Genomic DNA, 22,384 nt, shown 5'->3' on the forward strand with positions numbered 1-22,384 from the left:
GAAAAATAAACATTTAATAAAATATATGCTTTATAAAGATATGTATATGTACAACTGGGGGGAATACTACATGTTACTACAAAAATGTTTGTTGTTCGTAATTCGAATGTTCGTAAATTTGTGTGAGGTCCCCATTAATCAGGTGTGCCTGGTAAGGAATTAACTATATTGACATTTAGTCCCCATTACTAACATAAAATCGTTTTTTTTACTGAAGTCCCCAAAAGACACAGTCCAAACGTGACTTAATAATTGTTAAATTTCAACTTGTGTATATATGGCAACAAAGTCGACATGTGTATCCCAAATTTTTTATTAGAGCTCAGTCAGTTGGAAAGCATGGTCCCCGTAAGTAGTGAAAACATGAAAACGTGGGTGTGTGTGGCAACACACTTGCGGCCACAATCATATTTTTTTTTTGTTTGCCGGTGGGTGTTCAAGGGGTCCAGGTGGTTATATGCTGTCATTTCACACCCGCAAAGCGCAACAGCGCTGAGCCTGTGAGTCACTTAAAAAAAAAATCGACTGTAGCCTGTAAACCGAGAAAATAAAAAATAAAAGAACCCTTCTGCTGATGATGACTTTTTAACTCTTTCACTGCCATTCACAAATATTTTCAAGAATTGAAAATAGGATGTAGAGCAACATTCCCAAATTTGTTTGGGTTTTGTTTTTTCATGCTTGGGTGCCGATAAAGCGCTGACCATGGCCTCCTTTCCTTTCACAAGGGCGTGGAATTTCCCTTTTCCATGTTAGCTCTTTGTTCAGTTAGTGTTAAATCACTATATAAACCACTATGTATGTATTGTACTGTTTTGAACAGCTACCCCCATTTTAAGCTCTGATAACTCCAGACCCATATAATTTAGGAATTAACACTTTTTTTGATGAAAAAGATATTTATATTATTTTAGATAGAAGTATTGAATGTTTTATGTAGTCCTAAAACTATATTCTGTGGGAATATGAGTGACAATGACAAAAACCCTGGCACCGGAGTAGACACATTTTTGCACATCGTCTGGCAGTGAATGATTTAAGTGTCTTGACCGGTCCAGGCTGCAGTTTCTCATGAATCCCATTTGGGCCCATAAATACTCCAGATGAACAGGCAGAGACCACAAATCTGCTCATTTGGTCTTCAGTCTGGTGTTTTTCCACCAGCCATGACGTCAGGGGGGGTGTACAGTATCTACCGTTGACAAAAAAATAATAAAAATAAAACAAAAATAAATAAGACACTTGTTTTGTTACTTATGTTTGATTTTTTCAAGACCTGCTTTTTTTGTAGGATATTTCCTGCTGCGCGCAGGCCGGGTAGGGGGATGTTTCGACCATTTCACCCTCACTTCCTGCTTTGTGACGAATCAGCAGGCAGAAAAGCTCTTTTTCTTTTTTTTTTGTTACGTCCAAAATAATAAATGAATTTCCGCTTTGTAGCCCTCGCAGGAAGTATCACGTTGTTCTGAGTCAATGGAGCAGATGTCAAAATGGATCGTAAATAGATACCGAAAGGCCAACCGGTTGACATTTTGTTCTATCCGATCTTTTGTTTCTTACTCAGCTGTTGTTTAAAGCGGGATATAAATGAACTCATGCGCTTCCAGTCACAAATTTATTCGGGAATCGAAACATTTGTTTGGGTTTTCATGCTTGGGTGCCGTTAAAGCGCTGGTCAGACCTCTGGCAATCGTTTTGCCTTCCACGAGGAGGCGGTATTTGCCTTGTGTCCATGTTAGCGCTTTGTTCCAGCTTCAGCTGTTGTTAAAGTGCTATATAAACCAATATTGCATTGTATTTTGTACAGATGCCCCCATTTCAAGCTCATATAACTCCAGACCCATATAACTTAGGAATTAACTTTTTTCTGATGAAATAAGAAAGTCTAAAGTTTCTTACGCTAAATTGAATGATGATTTCGTCCGAAAACTCAATATTCTGTATGTCATGCAATGTAGGTGAAAATGACAAAAACCCTGGCACTGGAGTGGACACATTTTTGCACATCGTCAGTGAATGAATTAAAGATGTATATAAACGCGATATAAACCAATATGTATTGTATGGTATTTTGTACATCTGCCCTCATTTCAAGCTCATATAACTCCGGACCCGTATAATTTAGGAATTAACTCTTATTTTCTGATGAAAGAAGAGATTTTAAGATTTCATACGCTGCATTGAAAGTTTATGTCGTCCTAAAACTCAATATTCTGTGGATCCTTGAATTCGAGTGATAATGTCAAAAACCCTGGCACTGCAGTGGACATATTTTTGCACATTGTCTGGCAGTGAATGAGTTAATATGTATTGTATTGTATTGTATTGTATTGTATTGTATTGTATTGTATTGTATTGTATTGTATTGTATTGTAGTGTAGTGTATTGTATTGTAGTGTAGTGTAGTGTATTGTATTGTAATGTAGTGTAGTGTAGTGGAGTGTATTATTATACTCCGATAGATGCCCAGATTCTCCGATTAGCAATGTTGTGCTTTGCTCCTCAATCGACTCTCTCAACAGGAGTCCCTCAAGGTTCAATCCAAAGTACACTTTCGCTTGTACATGTCTTGTTGTAGCCACGTCGTTTAGGGGAAAAAAAGGCATTGGAATGTTTTTTTTCCACTCCTTGTTTCTCAGCTGGAACATGTCCCACTTCTGTTTTCTTGTTTCTATCCGTCCCCAAGTAGCATTGCCGTATTGTTGACAGCGCGGTTGCAAAACAACATTTGACACTTACTGAAATCGAGACCACCTCTGGTCCTCCGAGAGATGAATCTGCGGGGGTTCTGTTTTAACCCCCCCACCCCCTCCCTAACCCCTTCTTCAGCTTATGATTTATTCATACCCATCTCAGAACATTCTACAATCCACAAATTTACCCCCACAGCTCCCATCAGGATGATTGAAGCTAGGCTACGTGTACCGAATCCCACTCCTTCTATTTTTCTTTAATTAAAAACCCACAGAGGAATCTTTCTATGCAAGAAATGTACACTAGAAAAAAAAACGGGAGAGTGACAAGCTAACTGTGACGCTCTCATCCATTTTTTGTCATGGCCTATTCATTCATAATTCACCACAGAAACTACAATGAAAACGCGTAAAGGGACGCGCTACGCCCTGATGGGACCGAGAGACACATTTGACATTTTCAAAGAATCATAATGTCCTTTTTACAACAAAAGGAATTAGCTTCATAATGTAGCTTTCATACAAAATTCCTAGTCCTTGAACGCATCATCAGTAGCATTCAATGGTGCATCGCTTGGGTGTGTTTGAATGAAATTGGGTGGACGAGTAGCCTGCTCGTAAAAAAAAAAAGTGTGACATTTGGTATTCACCCACATAGGGACATATTCAAGTGCAAATGTACTTTTTTTTTACGCGCAGAGTTGCGTGCGTGTATTTTTTTGCACTGCAGCTGTGCAATTCCCTCCGGTTTTCAGCTTCTTCATGTATTTTTCATAAATCACTTGTCTCACATGAGGCTATGTGGGTGCGTGGGCATTTTTGTGTGCGTGTCCACGGTGTCTTGGTCAAGGTCAGGTTGTACACCTTGAGCCAAGAAATCAGAGGATTGGTGCACTACAAAAAACGATTTACATTTTTTTTGGAGCGGGTATTTCAGTTGGAAAAACTTTAAAATGTAAATGATTGGAATTTCTAGCAAGAATGTTAGCTAGCATAACAATGCAATGGGGTTGTTTCTGCTTCTATCTTTAAATTGGAGATTAAAAAGCTAAGGTTCTGTAAACTATTTTTTTAGTTAGCATTTATTTCAGTCTATCGCTCTTAATTCCTTTTTTTTTTTTTGTAAATTAAATGTGTATTAAGTCCACATTCTAACCACATTGACGTCAGCGTTTTATACTACAATCCCCATAATGCAACGCGATAATCTCCGTGCATTGGCGTTCAGTGTACATCAGAGATTTATCAATTCGTTTCAGAAAAAGCGTACGTTTTATCGTGAAAGTAAGTAAACCCGCTCTTGCTTTATTTTGTATAAAACGATAACAATATATCTTCGATAACGATATCGTAATGGTGTCGAATGTGCTGCGTTGTGCGAAAATGCGAAACGCTTCTTTTATAACGTTATGAAACTCTCTATAATTTGAAAATGCCGCCATGTTGACTCACAACTACATTAAAGAAACGGAAATAAATGAATACGATCAAATTAAAATACAACGGGAAACAAATAGTCTCAATCTGAAGTAATCTCGCCAGTAGTAGCTAGATGCCCGATGACCATGAACGCAACTCGACTCCGTACCGTTACCAGCTGCGGCGGCTGTGTGGCAGCGGCGCATTCTCGCCTTGTAAATCCAAACAATGACTCCTACTACGGATCGGAGGAAAACACGGGAGTAGAATGCCTCTGACTACCCCGATTTTACCGCTATCCCCACGCCAAACTTAAAAAAAAACACACTCTGCAATCATGTGGATACCAACGGAACAGGAAAAATACGGCGTCGGTAAGTTTATTGCGATTTTTTCCTTCCTCCTGGAGGGGGTTGTTGAATGCGTGAAAGTGAAATGAGCGTGGTGCGTTCACGGTTGTTTGTCTTGGAGGAATGAATCTGTACCGTGAGATGGTGATAAGGGGGGGATGCTTGTGTTTTTGTTTTCTTCCACCAAACAACAATGGGAAGCATCCGGGTTTGATGATGAGCGCTTAATCGCCACATTGCAACGGATAGCGTTGTCGGTGTATAACATTCATTTAGCAACCCCCCACGGGTTGCTAAATGATCCCAAATATTTATGTTGTCGATCATTTTATTTGTCGTTTATAATTTTTTTCACACATACTCTCGTCCTTTTTTTTGAATGAATCACTTAGTTTGGCAGAGCTTTTATTTTGTTAAATAACCATCGATTCTCATTAAGATCTATCCACACTGCTGTGTGCATTGTTCCAGATTGTGATTCAAACAGTAAAGTGAGACAAACAAGCCACCTCTAAACCAAATGTAGGAAGCGGGTGGGGGAGGTGACTGGGGGGGGGGGGGGGGGGGGGGTTCATGGTGTTGGAACAGTCTTTTATTCCTGCTTGTGTGGTGAGAATTCCTATTTTCTGGCCTCCTCCTTCCTCCTGTTTTATTTCTCCACCTCCTCTTCTTTCTCACAATGACATGATCATTGAGATGTGTTAAATGTCTCCTAATAATATTCCCCTGAGATCTTAATCAGCCACGTGGGAATGATACCCCTGCCCCCTTAACGCCCCCCACACCCCCGATCATAATCAAATTAGATTCATTTTGTATAATTCACGTCAATATGTTTTCTTCCTATCCCGTTGATGCACTTTTTTTCCCCAGCCACCCTGCTACTAACGTGACCTAAAATCAAAGTAGCCCCTTAGGCCTCTTTTTGTCGCCCTCAACACTGTGGACTTTTTTCCCTGTTAGCCCCCCCCCCTCCACCCCCCTTTTTTTTGGTAATCAATGCCAAAATCCTGCCTTAGATCCTCCATCCGTTCTGTATGATCCACAATTTAATTGCGGACTATCCAATTCCAAAGTCAACTTGGACTGGATTAAAGGGAGGATTTTTTTTCAGTCACTATTGTACCCCCCTCCCCCCCAATAATACTGATAATTGGATTAAAAGCGCTCTCCCGCTTTCCCTGGAATAACCGCGATTTAATATGACTGACATGCTTTTGCAGAAAAGCTCTATTTTGTATGTATATTTCCTCTTGAGGAAGGAATTTCCATTTACCTGTTGTGAAAGGCTGCAAAAAGGCCTCTGAGGGGTTGCCGTGGCGCTTCTGATGATTTCACTTGCATCTGTGTGACGAGTTGATGAGGTTCGCGATTCAAAAATTAATACCTGAAATCCTCCATGTTTGATTTGGGCCACACTTGACCTGATTTTTTTGATATTTTTAACTCATTTACTGCCAGATTATGTGCAAAAAAAATGTGTCCAGTCCAGTGACGTTTTTTTTTTTTGTCATTGTCACTCGAATTCCAGGACCAACAGAATACAGTAAAGTCTCGTTATATCGATATTCAAAGGAGTCCGAAAAAATATCGATATAACCGGGACTATCGATATATCCGACCCTGTTTGCATGTAATTTTCTCCGTGCGTGCATAGAAATAGTATCGATATAACCGGGACTATCGATATATCCGATATCGATATAACGAGACTTTACTGTATTACGTTTTAGGACTACATAAACGTTCAATGCGCCATAAGAAACTGTAGATGCTCTTCTTTCATCACAAAAAAGAGTTAATTCCTAAGTTATATTGGTCTGAGTTATATGAGTTTGAAATGGGGGCATATGTACAAAATACAAAACAATACATACTGGTACTGGTACATACTGCTTTGACAAGAGCTGTAGCTGTAACAAAAACATTGCCAGAGGCCATGCCCAGCTCTTTATCAGCACCCAAACAAGAAAAAAAACATAACCTGGGAATGGCGTTCTACGTGCTATTTTCAATTCACGAATCAATTCTTAAATAGCAGTGAATGAGTTAAGCTAAAATAGGAACGCTACTCATAATTATTTCGCCCTTTGAATTGTCACAGTCGTATCTTGTTGCTATGGAAACTTGGCTAGCGTACTTAAGTGCACTGTAATGTAAGTAGAATGCATACATTGATTACATTTAGCTATCCACCAGGCTGGCTCCCTAACTAGCTACCTAACTAGCGAGCTATTTGCTATCTATTAGTTATCTGGCTGGCTCGCTATCTAGTTGGCTATCTGGCAAGCTATCTATCAACTATCTATTGGCTACCTAGCTAGCTTTCTATCTATTTGAGTTACCTCCGGGTTGAGTGAACGCTGACGCGTGTGACGCTGCTCACCCACAGAAAAACGTAACCTCTGACTGTAAAGTGACCTTGAGAATTTTGAAAAGCGCTTAGAAATCAAATGTAGTATTATTATTATTATTATTATTATTATTATTATTATTATTATTATTATTATTATTATTATTAACGTCGCCATTGCTAACGCAATTTTTTTCGCCTGCTCTAGTCTACCGCACTTCTAAATGGAGATTCTTCTGTATTTGAACAAATAAGGCGTCCATTTTATGGTAGCATATCAAGCTATTTAGCCTCTTTTGACCATAATCTTAGATAACGGAACGAAACGACCTCGTTTTTTAATTTTTTATTTGATGTCTGAGCAGTTAGTGAAAGATCAAAATGCTTCGGCGCTTAATTGGTTGACCGCGATTTTGTTTGATGTCGCTTCATCTTGCCGATTCGTTTGGGGAGGGCTGCCGCCATTGATGAAATATGAATGAATTGGAGACATGTTGGTATTAAGGCGGCCATTAGGCGACCAAGTTGAGTGATGGCTGGTATGATATCGCGTTTCTGAATGCGAGGAGTAAATTATGAACAAAAAAATCTGCTTCAAAAGTCAGTCATAACGACATAGCGTCAGGTTATGCCCCAGCCACTTCCTCCCCTCATTAAAACGCTTTGATTAAACCAATCAAGCGTGTCATTGCTCATGACAATGTCGACTCCTAATTCAAGTACAGTTCCGTTCCAACCAAACGGTCGTAAGTCAAAACGGTCGTAAGTCAAAATGGTTGTAAGTCAAAATCCATTCAAAATGTTAAATAGAGAATCGGATGCAAAATGACTCACAAACTCCCCCCTCTGGTGCCATCACGCGGTCGATTGCTGTGCGAGACTGAGACGCTGGCTGGCTGGCCAAAATCGTCATACACGTTGCTAGCCTGCTAGCGCGTTGCGGTGCCAGGCGTAGAATGAAAAAAAAATTAAATAGGGTCTGAAGGTTGTGGTCGTAAGTACGGGTGGTCGTAAGTCGAGCTGGTTGTAAGTCAGATGTTACCTGTATTTTAACAAGCTGGTTTGCTCGGAAGTCTCTGCAAGTTAATGAAGGAATTTCCCAAAACAACTCAGCGGATTATTCCTTGTTTATCGCCGACATGTCGAGACCCCTCCCATTATCCCTCCAATGGCTCCCCCTCATCCCAAGGGGGGGGCGTCACTGGCGCGTGTCAGGGGGCGGGTTCATTGTCATTGTTACCCCCCAACCCCCCCTGGAGTCTCCCATTTGGCTCCGCTGGGGATTAGCAGGTTGTTTCGAAGCGGTTAGGGGGCAGGAGGGTGGCTCATTCCAACGTTATAGCCACAATCCTATATGTAGGCGGCCATTTTGCGAGTTGAACATCCATGTATTGAGAGTCAGGTAGTGGATGCAACAGTTTTAATGAGGAATCCCAAACTTCCTTCTCCCTAACCACTTCTTCCAGCTCGTCATGGGTATCCCAAAGCATTTCCAGGGCATACTACTACTACTACTACTAATACTACTACTTATAGTAATAATAATAATAATAGTAATAATAATAATACATTTAATTTACAAGCGCCTTTCAAAACTCTCAAGGACACATTACAGTCACTGGATTCATTCGCGACAGCGTTCACTCTACCCGGAAGTAACACAGCAGCAAATGTATGAAAGGAAGAGGAAAGGAAAGAAAGAAGTAGAAAAAGGGAATACAGCAGCTGCTGGAAAGGAAGCCACTCTCGCGGCGCCATCTTTAAGTCAAAAAACAAAGTCCATATTACACCATGACGTCCCTGATCCACTGCTGAAAAGGATGCTTTGATCTCTCCTCTTTCATCTAGAACTGCTTCATGTCACAAAGAGGGTACAGCAAGTGCTGAAGAATGATAGTATTGTTAGAATATATATATATATATATATATATTATATAATAAAAATATATATACTGTATATAATGTTATGCTATAATAAATATAGATATATCAGTTTTAGATATAGCCTATATTATAATAGTCCACCACAATTTTCATGCAGTGAAATTAGTTGAAACACTCACAGGTAAGCGAAGATGCAACGTATACACGCGTGTAAAAGAGAGTTTGTGCAGGATGAGATTCGAGGCGGAAAAAAAAACCAAATGAAATAACCACGCTGCTCATCTAATGAATGCAGAAATGAGATGGGCCCGATTAGAAAAGCACAAAGATGGTGGAAAATACGGTACAATTAAGCTAGGCTACATTTATTTTGGCCCCCGGTTTTGATTTCTCTGATCCCCGAAAAAGTATTCAAATCTGTCAACATAAAGCTGGGAAGGAGCAGGAGATGAAACGGATTGCGGGGAATTAGATTCCCGCCGCTTGCCACTTCTCGCTAGCTTATCTCCATTGTTGGCTAGCGGTAACACGGACAAGCTCGCATGCGGCGTTAGGCCACAGTTAGGCATAATGTTATGACAGACCACCAAAGGGGTTGGGGGGCGGTTGGTGGTGGCGACATGGGATTTCCCTGTTTTCCACTCTAGTCACATCCATGCTTGTTTTGCGGTAACAGATAGTTGTAGCCGTTTGTTGCCGTGTCTTGTTCGGAAAACTGATCTGTAATTGTACGCTAGCAGGCTAAAGCGACATCTTATCTCACACTCTTGCCTGTCCCGGTGCCTAAAGCGCCGCAGATGCCGCCGCCGAGGGTATTCGACGCGTCTTTTACGCCGCAAATGAGATTTGAAAACAGGCCGCGAGGGGTTTCTTTTGTGATGCTTGTTTTCACGGAAAATTGAGGATAACGAATGCTGTGAAATGAGATTAGCCACGGGGGAAGCCAGGCTATTTTTTTTTTTCACCATTGATGCTTTTATGTTTTGATTCGGTTGTTTTGTTTTTTTTGGCGGCGGAATGGTGGTTGCTCCCGTGGGTCAACAAAATTTGACGTGGCTCTCCGCCAGTGAAAAACCAAACGGTGCCAGACCTATTGACGGCTACTGCTTTAGACGGTGCCCAATTGGCTTTATTGATCAGGTGGATACAACCTCCTGACCCACTTTTTCTGACTCAACCCAGCCTGAGCATCTAGTGAAAATGGAAGAGTTCAAACTACGCAGAGATTTTTTAAGAGAAAGAGAGATTTGTTTGTTAAATATTTGTATTAATAAGCTCCTGGCGGGATTAATTAATTAATGTATTTATGCATTTATTTATTGGATTGGATTGGATTGGATTTCCATTCCATCCATTTATCCATTTATTTACAGTATGTACATATTTATTTATTTATTTATCTATTTGTTTATTTATTTATTTATATAAATCAATTTTGTTGTATTTGTTCATATTTTACAATGGTTATTTATTTATGTTTGTTTATTTGATAGTTTTTATCCTTATTTATTTATTTGCGTTTGTTTATTTGTTATTTTTTTATCCATTTATGAATTTATTTATATAAATATATTTTGCCATATTTTTAATATTTTACAATGCAAAGACAAATTTATTTATTTGGTTGTTTATTTTTTTTATCCTTATAGCTATTTATTTATTTATTTATTTATCTAGCTATCTATTTATGTACATAGTTATGTCATTATTAATTAATTAATGCATTTATGTAATTCTATTTTGTTGTCTTTATAAATATTGTATGTATGCATGTATGCATGTATGTATGTATGTATGTATGTATGTTTGTATGTATGTATGTTTGTGTGTATGTGTGTGTGTGCGTGTGTATGTATGTGTGTATGTATGTATGTATGTATGGTTGGATGTATGTATGGATGGTTGGATGTATGTATGTATGTATGTATGTATGTATGTATGTATGTATGTATGTATGTATGTATGTTTGTGTGTATGTATGTGTGTGTGTGTGTGCGCGTGTGTGTGTATGTATGTATGTATATGTATGTATGGATGTATGTATGGATGGTTGGATGTATGTATGCATGTATGTATGCATGTATATATGTATGTATGTTTGTATGTATGTATGTGTGTATGTTTGTATGTATGCATGTATGTATGCATTTATATATGTATGTATGTATGTATGTATGTATGTATGTATGTATGTATGTATGTATGTATGTATGTATGTATGTATGCATTTATATATGTATGTATGTATGTATGTATGTTATGTTTATTTTTATGTTTGTTTATTTGTATATTTGTTTATTTTTATATTTGTTTTTGTCTGTTTATTTATTTATTTATTTATGAAAGTATTTATTTATGAATTTATTTATTTATTTATTTGCCTGTGGGGATAAGCCTTTTTTTCAAGCATCCCTTATCTGATACCAGATCGTCTTTCAATCGAGTGGCGACTTCACTGGAGGCAAGGCGGATCAGTACCGCTTTTCACTCCCGCTCTGCGTGAATGGAAAAAAAAAATCCTCCACTTCGGCCACAGGGCTTAACCTCGTCGGCCGTCCACCTGCCGTCTTTGATTTTTTTTCCCACTTCAAATCTCAGGGGGGGGAGGGAGTCTGAGGACCTCAAGTGTTGCTTCTAAAAGTAGCCGAAACGTATCCGCCCTTGTGCGGGAGGGGGGGGGGGGGTGTGAAAGCGGGGAAGGAAACCACCGCGGCTGTCTTTGTTTAGCCGGCGAATGGAGCAAAATATGACAACCGGTTCAAAATGGCCCCCCCTGCCCCTCCGCTCCCGGATAATATCCACCCAGGCGCGAGCAATGGAAATAATCCATCCTTCTCCACTTCCGTGGCCAGATTCTGTTTGACGACAGATGGCTTTGTTGATCGAGCGAGAGGAGCCTCCTCATCGTGGGGGCTTTCTCCACCCCCCCCCCCCCACCCCCTGGAAATGTAAAAATAGCACATTTCCGCACTGAGTAATCTTCACTATTAATGAATCAATAATGGAAATGTTTTTACCCGCTGTCTATTTATCCGGCGCCTAATGGCCTGTCGAGGGCGGAGGGGGGCTGGGGGGGGTGTCCATGTTGACCTGGCAAATCTCCGTATCATCTTTCAGTCTTTGGCGGACCGCCTTTACGCTAATATGAAAGAACAGGAGAAGAATCGGGTTGGGGAGTCGTACCGTCGGCTATCTTTGAAACCGGACTCCTTCGCCAACGGTGGCCATTGTTCACACGCTTGAAGGGTTCGCCGGTTTCAAAGCGACGGCGTGAAAAAAGACCTCGTGCATTTCCTTTTGAGAATCAGACATTGCGAAGAACCGAATTGGGAGATAGCTAGTTAGCCAGCTAGCTAGATAGCCAGCCAGCCTGCTAGATAGCTAATAGACAGCAAATAGATAGCAAATAGCTAGCTAGGTAGCCAGATTGGTCGCAAATAGATAGCTAGGTAGGTAGCTGGCTACGCAATTGTGAAATAATAATAATAATAATAATAATAATAATAATAATAATAATAATAATAATAATAATCCATTTAATTTCTAAGCGCCTTTCAAAACTCTCAAAGTCACTTTACAGTCACGGGATAAGTTTTTTTTCTGTGGGTGAGCAGCAGCAGCCACATGCGCCGGCGTTCACTCAACCCAGGTGTCACTCAAATAGATAGAAAGCTAGCTAGCTAGCGAAAAGGTATCTAATGTATATCAAGCTAGCTAGATAGCTAATATATAGCTAGCTAGACAGCCAGATAGCTGATAGACAGCAAATAGAGAGCTATGCTAGTTAGCCAGCTAGCTAGGTGGCCTGCCAGCCTGCTAGATAGCTAATAGATAGCAAATAGATAGCTAGGTAGCCAGCTAGTTTGCCAGCTTGGTAGCAAATGGATAGCTAGCTAGGTAGCTGGCTACGCAATTGCGAAATAATAATAATAATAATAATAATAATAATAATCCATTTCATTTCTAAGCGCCTTTCAAAACTCTCAAAGTCACTTTAGAGTCACAGGATAAGTTTTTTTTCTCATTTACCATTTTGGGCCTTTTTAGCCACTGACCTACCATTGGTTGTCTATAAATAGTGACTATAAATACATTCTTCTAGTCCGCCGCAATGTCTTCTGAGGTCAACCGTGACTTCGGATTGAAATATCCTGCAAGTGGCCATCGATTTGCCTCGGGGGGGAAACGTTTGCCGACATCATCCCAGATGATGCGTCACCCGTAAGCGCACCCCCAACCCTCTCCGGGGACTGTGATCTGGACCGCGGCCATAATCCTCTTTTGCTCTAATGCACCAGTAACCTTCGCATCACCGGCGCTGCCGAGGAATCGAGACTGCAAGCCAACGGGCGGCGTTTTTGCGGATGATCGTATTGATTTTTTTTGTCTTGGGTGCTAAGATGGATGTCACGTTTAGGGGTGAATGACTTCATAAGTGTGAAAGTCTTTCTTGGGCTTGTAGGTCCTCGTTTGCATTGTCAGTTGATAAGCGCGATGGCTAAATTAGCTTTACCGCCTTTGCTTTTGAATCAGGATCACGAGAATCAGTCATGGCGTGTTACGTTATTTAACTCATTCGCACATATGCATATGCACGAAGCGATAATGCTAATGCTAATGCTAAATGACATGAAAGCGATCGTACGCTGATGCGATGAGCTAATGTTCACAATTAATTTGAATTTATCCGCTAATTAATTCATTCACTGCCAGGTGATATACAAAAATGTGTCCACTCCAGTGCCAGGGTTTTTGGCATTGTCACTCCAATTCCAGGTCCCACTAAATATTTAGTTTTAGGACTACATAAACATTCAATGCAACATTAGAAACCTTCTCTTCTTTCATCAGAAAATAATGAGTTAATTCCTAAATGATATGGGTCTGGAGTTATATAAGCTTGAAATGAGGGCAGATGTTCAAAATACAATGCAATACAGACATATTGGTTTATATAGCGCTTTAACAAGAGCTAAAACTGGAACAAAGTGCAAACATGGGAAAAAAGGGAAAAGAAAAAACATTGAAAGAGGCCAAGGCCAGCACATTATCGGCACCCAAGCATGAAAGCAACAAAACCCAAACACATTCAAGAATGGCACTCTACGTCATATTCTCAATTCCCGAAGAATTTATTTCTTCATTTATTTATGACTTAATTGCATATTTATTTATTTATTTATTTATTTATCTGTCTGCTCATTAGTTTTTATTAATCTGAGTATTTATGTATTTATTAACTTATTTATTTATTTATTAACATATTTATTTATTTATTTATTTATGTAATTCTATTTTATTGTCTTTATGAATATTTTATTTATTTATTTACATATTTATTTATTTATTTAATTATTTATGGGTTTATTTTTCCCTCTGTTCATTAGTTTTTTTTATTTATCCAAGTATTTATTTATTTATTACCATATTTATTTATTTATGTAATTCTATTTTGTTGTCTTTATTAATATTGTATTTATTTATTTATGGATTTATTTGTCTGTGTGTTCATTAGCTTTTATTTATTTATTTATTTATTTATTTATTTATTTATTTATTTAATTCATTTTCTTGTCTTTATTAATATTTTATTTATTACATATTTATTCAATTATTCATCTATTTATTTCTTTATTTTTCCACCCAGCTCTTTCCCTCTTTATTTATTTATTTATTTATTTATTTATTTTCAATTTCCGAATAAATTCCTGAATGGCAGTGAATGAGTTAACTTGGTCATCTCCGCCGCAAAATTCCAAAATTTGCCTGCGGGAATTTTTATTTTTTTTGAACGAAGCTACGATAGCGTGGACGTCCCGCTAAGAAGTTTCTCCTCTTTTACCGGGTGGCCGAGCAGCATCCCTGATGTTTGTTTTCTGCGCGTCTCATTAGCATGTTTCTCGCCCACAGCTAGCGCCGGGCGTGAAACGGGCACGCAAATGAGGTTACCTTTTTCGCCTCGTACGTTAGCGGGAGGAGGAAGGAAAAAAAACAAAGAGGAAATTAATCACTCTAGCCTTGCCCGTCCCCCCCCTGTAGCCTTTTTTTTTCTGAATAGCTTTATTTAATCACCGACAACGCTAGCGCCCAACCGCCGCTGACCTACATCGCGAAACTGGGCCGTTTTTTTTCCACTCTCGCAACTGTTTTACTCAGCCGCATTGATTTTTGGACGTTAGCGAGAGAAAATTAGCCGAGCGCTAGTAACAGTTTGCCGCATTAGCCTCGTTTAGCCATCGCGTAGCTTGGAAATGCTTAATGTGTCGGGAAGCGGGATATGTTCAAAATTGCTAAGAGGAAGAGAGCCATTATGGAACAAAATTGGAGAGCAGCCATTTTGTTTTTCCGCGCTTATGTCGACTTGCTAATGGGTAAGATTAAGTGCGAATCAACATTCAAAGTAGACGCAGGGGCTGTTCCAGGTGATGCTTCATTATTTTAACCCCAGTGGCATCTCCCCAACTCTCTTTAATCAGATTCTGAATCAGAAAACCTTTATTCGTCCCACAATGGGGAAATTTAACTTGTCTGATACGCGTTAGCTTTCCAATACGTCGTCGTCCGCGCTAATCATCCACGCCGCCATGCTAGCAGTTCCACGGTGGTCAGCATTTAACATCCGAACCTCCAACACCGCAGTCCTTTGATTCTGTGAAACACACACAAATTATACAGTCTGCTTCTCGTTTTGTTTTATCTGGCGCCGAATGAAGGGCCCCCGGGGGGGGGGGGGGTTAAGCGAATAGTACTCGAGAAGGACGACACAGAATTTGGGATTGTCATCCGCCGGGATCGAGCGCTCCGTTTCGCTCTCTCAGCTGTTTGTGACGCTTCTTTCATCCTCCCTCACGGTTTTTTTTGTGGTGTTTGAGCTTGTTTGCGGTAAAGTAGGCTAAATAAGACTCTTAGCGGTTGGCGGCAGACGTGCCAATTTTGACGAGACATGACAAAATGGCCGTCTTCTTCTTATTTGCATTCTGTCCGCCTCGTTCGTTGGAAGCCACTGGCGCTAGTGGAAGGCTTTTCCTAGTAGTTTTTTTGTAGTATTTTTTAGTCGACAAGAGCAAGCCTGATCTAGTCTACTACAAAAACATGTGGCGGCCATGTTGGTAGGGGAAAAGAGTTCGTATGACAAATTCTTGGTAAAGTCAAGAAGCTAACTCATGCTATTAGCACATGTAAAGCATATAAAGTATTTTCCTAGTAGACTAGAGCAGGCCAAAACTACAAAAACGTGCGGCGGCCATGTTGGTAGGGGAAAAGAGTCCGTACGACAAATTCTTGCTAAACGCAAGAAGCTAACGCACGATTTTAGCACATATAAAGCACACCAGCAGATTAACGTCTGTATACGGGATCCAATTTCCCGACCTAGAAACAATAGAACATCGAACCAACGAGATAAAATCTGTTTCAGAATGTTCCATTCACCGACAGACAATAATCACGTCTTTCCAATTCTGACGAATACTTTTTTTGGTAGTTTTTTTAGTAGGAAACTTTTAATAGTATTTTATAGTAGACAAGAGCAGGCCTAAACGCCTTCTGTAGTCTACTACAAAAACGTACGTCGGCCATGTTGGCAGGGTAAAAGAGTACGTACGACAAATCTGCATCCTTGTTCAGATCTATACGCCAACAACAACCCCGAGTGCGTCTCCAGATTGACATTTTTTTGTCTTTTTGTCCAACAGTATATAGCCTAGCATGCCAGATTTTGAATGTAACGTCCTTGTGTCGCTAACCGCAGTCTCTGACTTTACTGCCTGACATCCAAGAGGCGATTACGGTTGCGGGGGGGATGTATTTAAAGCCTGACTTATATATTTTTTTCTTTTCTACTTGACCACAGAACGAGAGATGAATGCGTAGCGCTCTTTGATTAGGGGGAAACGGCATTGGCGGCGTTGGCGAAGACAAAGCATAGCTCAGCTAGTTTTTTTTCACTCAGGAATGTTTTCATGTCACATAAGCCTGAACTGAAAGTAGAATTTTGTCGGCTTTAACGTGTCAGGAAGTGAAGACATTTTTTTCTCAATGGTTTTAATTTCAGTTCTGAGAAAAAGTTCTACTTCCTGCTTTCGTCCCCTTTTGAAATGCGTCACGCCATCTGTTTATTTGCCGTGTTTTCATCACGTTATGAATATTTCCCCACATCGTCGTTGAATATTCATGAAGCGGCCATTTGGCAGCCATCCGGTGGGCGAGGGGAGTGCCACCGGTTGCCGCGTGAACAGATTAGCATATTAATGATATAAATGCCGTATAATGAACGCGTGGGAGTGGATTACGTACGGGAATTATTGTCAGTGGGGAGAAAGAATCCGGCTAATGATGTCCAAATGTCCCTCGATATGGTTTTTGCAGTGTGCATGTCACTCCTAGGCCTTCAGTAGTGCTATGTCTGAATAATCAACTGTGAATGTGGTGTGATATTACAACATGTGCACTAGATAATAATAATGCGTTTGATTTCTCAGCGCCTTTCAAAAATCTCATGGTCACTTTACAGTCACAGGATCAGTTTTATGTGGGTGAGTAGCGGGAATTGGAAATATGACGCCATTCCCGAATTAGTTCAGGTTTTGTTTTTTTGCAGTGAATGAGTTAATGATAATTCATGGACAAAAGTATAGTTAGCATTCGTCTGTGATTCAGATATTTTTAGGCCAACAGAGAAGGCCTTGCAGGCCTTGACGGCCCACCATTGTTTTTTTGAAATTTTGTACCTGTTCTGGCTGAATTAACCCTAATCCTGCTGTAAAAATTCACTCCAATGTTGAGGTTTTATCAATTTGATCTATTTTTACTTTGGGTTCTTCGCGAACACATTCGGTTCTCTAGATTCAGATGCAAACTAGCAACGGCAGATATCCGGGTGCTCAAGCTCTAGTCCCAGATCTCGTATCGCAACCTTGACATGAGGCGCACCGGTGACATTCTCTTGATGGAGATTCATGTCGACACGCCAACCCCCACGTTGACATGCCGCATCTCTGTCAGACCAACCTATCCCCTCCCCCCGTTAGCTTGTGAACCGTTAGATTTTCTTGAACCTTCTTACCCCCCCTCCCCCAACCCCCAAACCCCACCCTGTGCGGGTTTTCAGTTTCTATCTTTCGGAAAGGACCCTTCACGAGATTGACTTTGCCGCATCGTTTGATGCGGAGTAGTCATTTGAGGACACGCTGCAGATGGTTCGCGGATTGACATACAGCAGACTTTCAAAATAAAACACACACACACACACATGCTGAATAATTCACCGCAATGTGGTTAATTCATACATCAAATACACTTTGCAAATGTGAATGCGAGTCCACCACATTTGGGAAGATAAAAAAGAAATAAACAATAATATCATCATAATAATATATAATATATACTTTAATATATATAATATATCATATAATATACATAATATATACTGTTTTAACCTCATTCACTGACATTCACAAATTTATTCAGGAATAAAAAATATGACAGAGCGCATTCCCGAATTTGTTTGGGTTTTGTTTTTTTTTTCTTGTTTGGGTGCCAATAAAGCGCTGGCCTTGGCCTCTGGCAATGTTTTCCTTTTCCACCAGGGGGCATCATTTCCTTTTTTCCATGGTTGTTCCAGTTTCAGCTGTTGTTAAGGCGCTATATAAACCAATGTGTATGTATTGCATTGTATTTTGTACATCCGCCCCCATTTCAAGCTCCTATAACTCCAGACCCATATAATTTAGGAATTATTTTTTTCTGATGAAATAAGAGAGTCTAAGGTTTCTAACGCTGTATTGAATGTTTGTATTGTATTGTATTGTCCTAAAACACAATATTATGTGGGTCCCGGAATTCGAATGACAGTGACAAAAACCCTGGCACTGGAGCAGACACATTTTTGCACATGGTCTGGTAGTGAATGAGTGAATCGCAAAATGCCGAATTAGCATTAGCATATTTCGACCTCTCAGGGTCGGCTTGTAGGCTGTCTCACAACTGTTTTCTGCTCATTTGCATCCCATTAGGCTGCTTTTGTTTCCGTAGTCCTTGGAGATGAATCATTCTACTTAAACTCGTATTCTCTTGAGTGTTTCGGCGCAATTAGGCTACATCATAACGTTTTGTTGTTGTTGATGTTATTCGCAGTGCTGGCTACTTTCCGAGGAACCGTACAACATGGCCTCCCGTTGGAAATCGGCGACACGGTGCAGATCCTGGAAAAATGTGAAGGTGGGTCATGAGATTTTAGATGAAATGTATGGGGGGTGCACCCCCTAATCAATCAATCAAATGAACAGTTGTCTTCCGAGGGAGCTCAGTGATTTTCCAGTTTTGCTGTCATTCCCATTTAGCTGTAGCATCTTGTAATATCGCAAAAGCAGATGTTATATTTTGTAATTTTTTGGGGTGGTTTTTCGCGGTACGTCAGTGCCAAATGGCTCGTGGAGTAGGTCAGGGGTCACTCTTTAAAATAAATGGCTCAATGTACACAACACTGTTCCTATTGTGAAACATGGAAATAGCCTGTTATGCTCTGTGGCTGCTTTGCTTCTCCTTGCACTGGGTGTTTTCAATTTTATTATATTCTGGTTTTGCTTGTGTGTTATGTATGTTTTATTTAGGATGAAAACAGTCATATAATACTTTGAAATGATAATAATGACAATAATGTGAGGGAACTATTTTGTTGGGTTTGCATCATTCGTTCTGTTAATTGTGCTTTTTTGTTGCAATTGTGGGGAAGCCATTTTCATTTGAGCAAAATGCAGAAAAAAGGAACAAAAAAATTCTAACTAAAAAAATAGTTTCCAAACGAATAATAAATGTAAAAAAATACATAAATAAATATATACATAAAAAAGAATATATTCAAAGTAAATAAATGGATCAAAAATAAATACAAACATTCTAAATGAATAAATTGATTCAAAACGAATAAAAAAAAAAAAAATATATATATATATATATATATATTAATAATAAATAAATGGATCAAAAATAAATACATCCAAAAATCCTAAATAAATACATTGATTCGAAAATAATATTAACAATATATAAATACATAAATAAATAAAGAAATAAGCAAATATGTACATAAAAAAGAATATATATAAAAAAATTAATCGATAAAAAAAATAAACTGATAAACAAATAAATAAATACATACATACATAAATAAACAAATAAATAAATAAATATAATGGAAAAAATAACAAGTAAATGAATAAATACATAAATAAATAAATGCAAAAATAACAAGTAAATAAACAAACACATAAATAAATTAATAAATTCAATAGATTCAATAAATAAATAAATACATAAATAAATAAATAAATAAATAAATAAACGCACAAGCAAATACATAAATAAATACGTAAATAAATAAATTCATGAACACGTAAATAAATGTTATGTTAGCCCGCCCAGTGGAAAGGTCCCCCCCAGAAAGCAGCCGCTAGATCGACAGGCGGCGCGACACTGGCGGAGACATGGGGCTAATGGTTCTGTCATCGCGTCGATTCCGCCGTTGACACTTCAAAACACCGGCAAAGTGTTGACGCCGACGGGCTGACGCGCGTCCCACACCCCCCTCCCTCTCCCCCGCTCTCCGCGTCAGCAATTTTGACTTTGAACATCGCTCTCTTGACGCGTTTATTTATTTATTGTACGATGTTATTGCCACGGATGCGTTTCAAGCCGGATGCTAACATACGACAAGTAACGTCGTAGCGTCCAATATGATAAATGATAAATCCCACGCCGTCTGCTAGTGTGCCGTACTACTCCCAACGCCCCCCCCCCCCCCCCAACCACCTCCCATATAAAAACAGATCACCATTCATGGTGACACCCCCGAAAATAACAAACACCTTTTGGTTCCTACAGGTTGGTACAGAGGATTCATCTTGAAGAATCCGATGGTCAAGGTAGATACTCCATGGACACGCCCCCTTCCATTGATCACATGACCTAAATCTATCAGATAGCTAGCGAGCTAGACAGCCATATTATTAAATGTGATGTTGCCCCCCCCCACAGGGTATCTTCCCCACTAGTTACATCCACCTGAAAAATGCCCACGTGAAGAATAAAGGGCAATTTGAGACCGTCCTCGCCGTGGAGGACTCGGTCATCACCGAGATGACGTTGACGTTGCGCGACTGGGGGGCTATGTGGAAGCAACTCTACGTGGTACCGATTCCCGATTTTATCACTGGACTATTTCGCCCGATCTACCGCGTTTGTCGTCACCGCCATTCCCGTTTCTGATCCCAATCCCAGAAGAACGAGGGAGATTTGTTCCACCGTCTTTGGCACGTGATGAATGAAATCCTGGACCTGAGGAGGCAAGTCCTGGTGGGCCACCTCACCCACGACCGCATGAGGGACGTCAAGCAGCACATCACGGCCCGTTTGGATTGGGGTAACGAGTGAGTCGCTCCTGTCTTCTACCTGTCTTGTTTTACCGCCCCCCTTTGATGCTAAGTGGGGCGATCAATAAATAATAGCGCTCTGGATTTCGGGGTCTTTCCGGGACAATCTCAGAAGCAGCAAACACACCCTAGATCGATTTTACAGACTTGTTCTGGTCAATGACCATCTACGCTGTGCATTGTCTGTAGGCAACTGGGTTTGGACCTGGTCCCTAGACAGGAGTTCAGTATGGTGGACCCGGATGAAATCAGCGTGACGGAACTTTACAGACTGGTGAGTGCTGAGCAAGGATGTAAACATGTCATTCATTGAATGCGTACCCTTATAATGCGGTGCGCCTTATGTATGGAAAAGGTTTTAAAATATATCATTCATTGAAGGTGCCCCTTATAATGCGGTGCGCCCTATGTATGGAAAAGTTTTTTTTTTTTCAATATGTCATTCATTAAAGTTGTCCCTGATAATGCGGTGCGCCTTATGTATGAAAAAAGTTTTAAAATATGTCATCCATTGAATGTGATCTCTTATAATGCGGTGCACCTTATGTATGGAAAAGGTTTTAAAATATGTCATTCATTGAAGGTGCCTCTTATAATGCGGTGCGCCTTATGTATGAAAAAAGTTTTAAAATATGTCATCCATTGAATGTGATCTCTTATAATGCGGTGCGCCTTGTGCATGGAAAAGATTTTAAAATATGTCATTCATTGAAGGTGCCCCTTATAATGCGGTGCGCCCTATGGATAGAAAAGTTTTAAAATATGTCATTTATTGAAGGTGCCCCTTATAATGCGGTGCACCTTATGTATGGAAAACATTAAAATATGTCATTCATTGAAGGTGCCCCTTATAATGCGGTGCGCCCTATGTATAGAAAAGTTTTAAAATATGTCATTTATTGAAGGTGCCCCTTATAATGCGGTGCACCTTATGTATGGAAAACATATTAAAATATGTCATTCATTGAAGGTGCCCCTTATAATGCGGTGCGCCCTATGTATAGAAAAGTTTTAAAATATGTCATTTATTGAAAGTGCCCCTTATAATGCGGTGCACCTTATGTATGGAAAACATATTAAAATATGTGATTCATTGAAGTGGCCCTTATAATGCGGTCCGCCTTATGTATGGAAAACGTTTTAAAATAGGTCATTCATTGAATGCGATCCCATATAATGCGGTGCACCTTATGTATAGAAAAGGTTTGTCATTTTTTGACAGTGCGCCTTATATTCCAGAAAATACTGTAATTTTTT

The 22,384-nt window shown here is 39.7% G+C and overlaps 1 protein-coding gene across 2 annotated transcripts in view; it reads left to right on the plus strand.

The window, feature by feature from the left end:
* The first annotated feature begins 4,299 nt into the window (after positions 1-4,299).
* dock4b (dedicator of cytokinesis 4b) overlaps positions 4,300-22,384 on the plus strand; it is a 60,707-nt gene continuing 42,622 nt past the window's right edge. For both annotated transcript variants that reach the window (XM_088988866.1, XM_088988868.1), the window contains exons 1-6: positions 4,300-4,486; positions 18,834-18,917; positions 20,580-20,620; positions 20,733-20,885; positions 20,976-21,124; positions 21,317-21,401. In XM_088988866.1, the coding sequence (XP_088844992.1) occupies positions 4,450-4,486; positions 18,834-18,917; positions 20,580-20,620; positions 20,733-20,885; positions 20,976-21,124; positions 21,317-21,401 (549 nt within the window). In that variant the 5' untranslated portion in view covers positions 4,300-4,449. The remainder of the gene's footprint in view (positions 4,487-18,833; positions 18,918-20,579; positions 20,621-20,732; positions 20,886-20,975; positions 21,125-21,316; positions 21,402-22,384) is intronic.

This window comes from Hippocampus bargibanti, linkage group LG22 (genome assembly GCF_051943395.1).
Source record: "Hippocampus bargibanti isolate YZ-2025 linkage group LG22, ASM5194339v1, whole genome shotgun sequence".
NCBI classification, from domain to species: Eukaryota; Metazoa; Chordata; class Actinopteri; order Syngnathiformes; family Syngnathidae; genus Hippocampus; species Hippocampus bargibanti.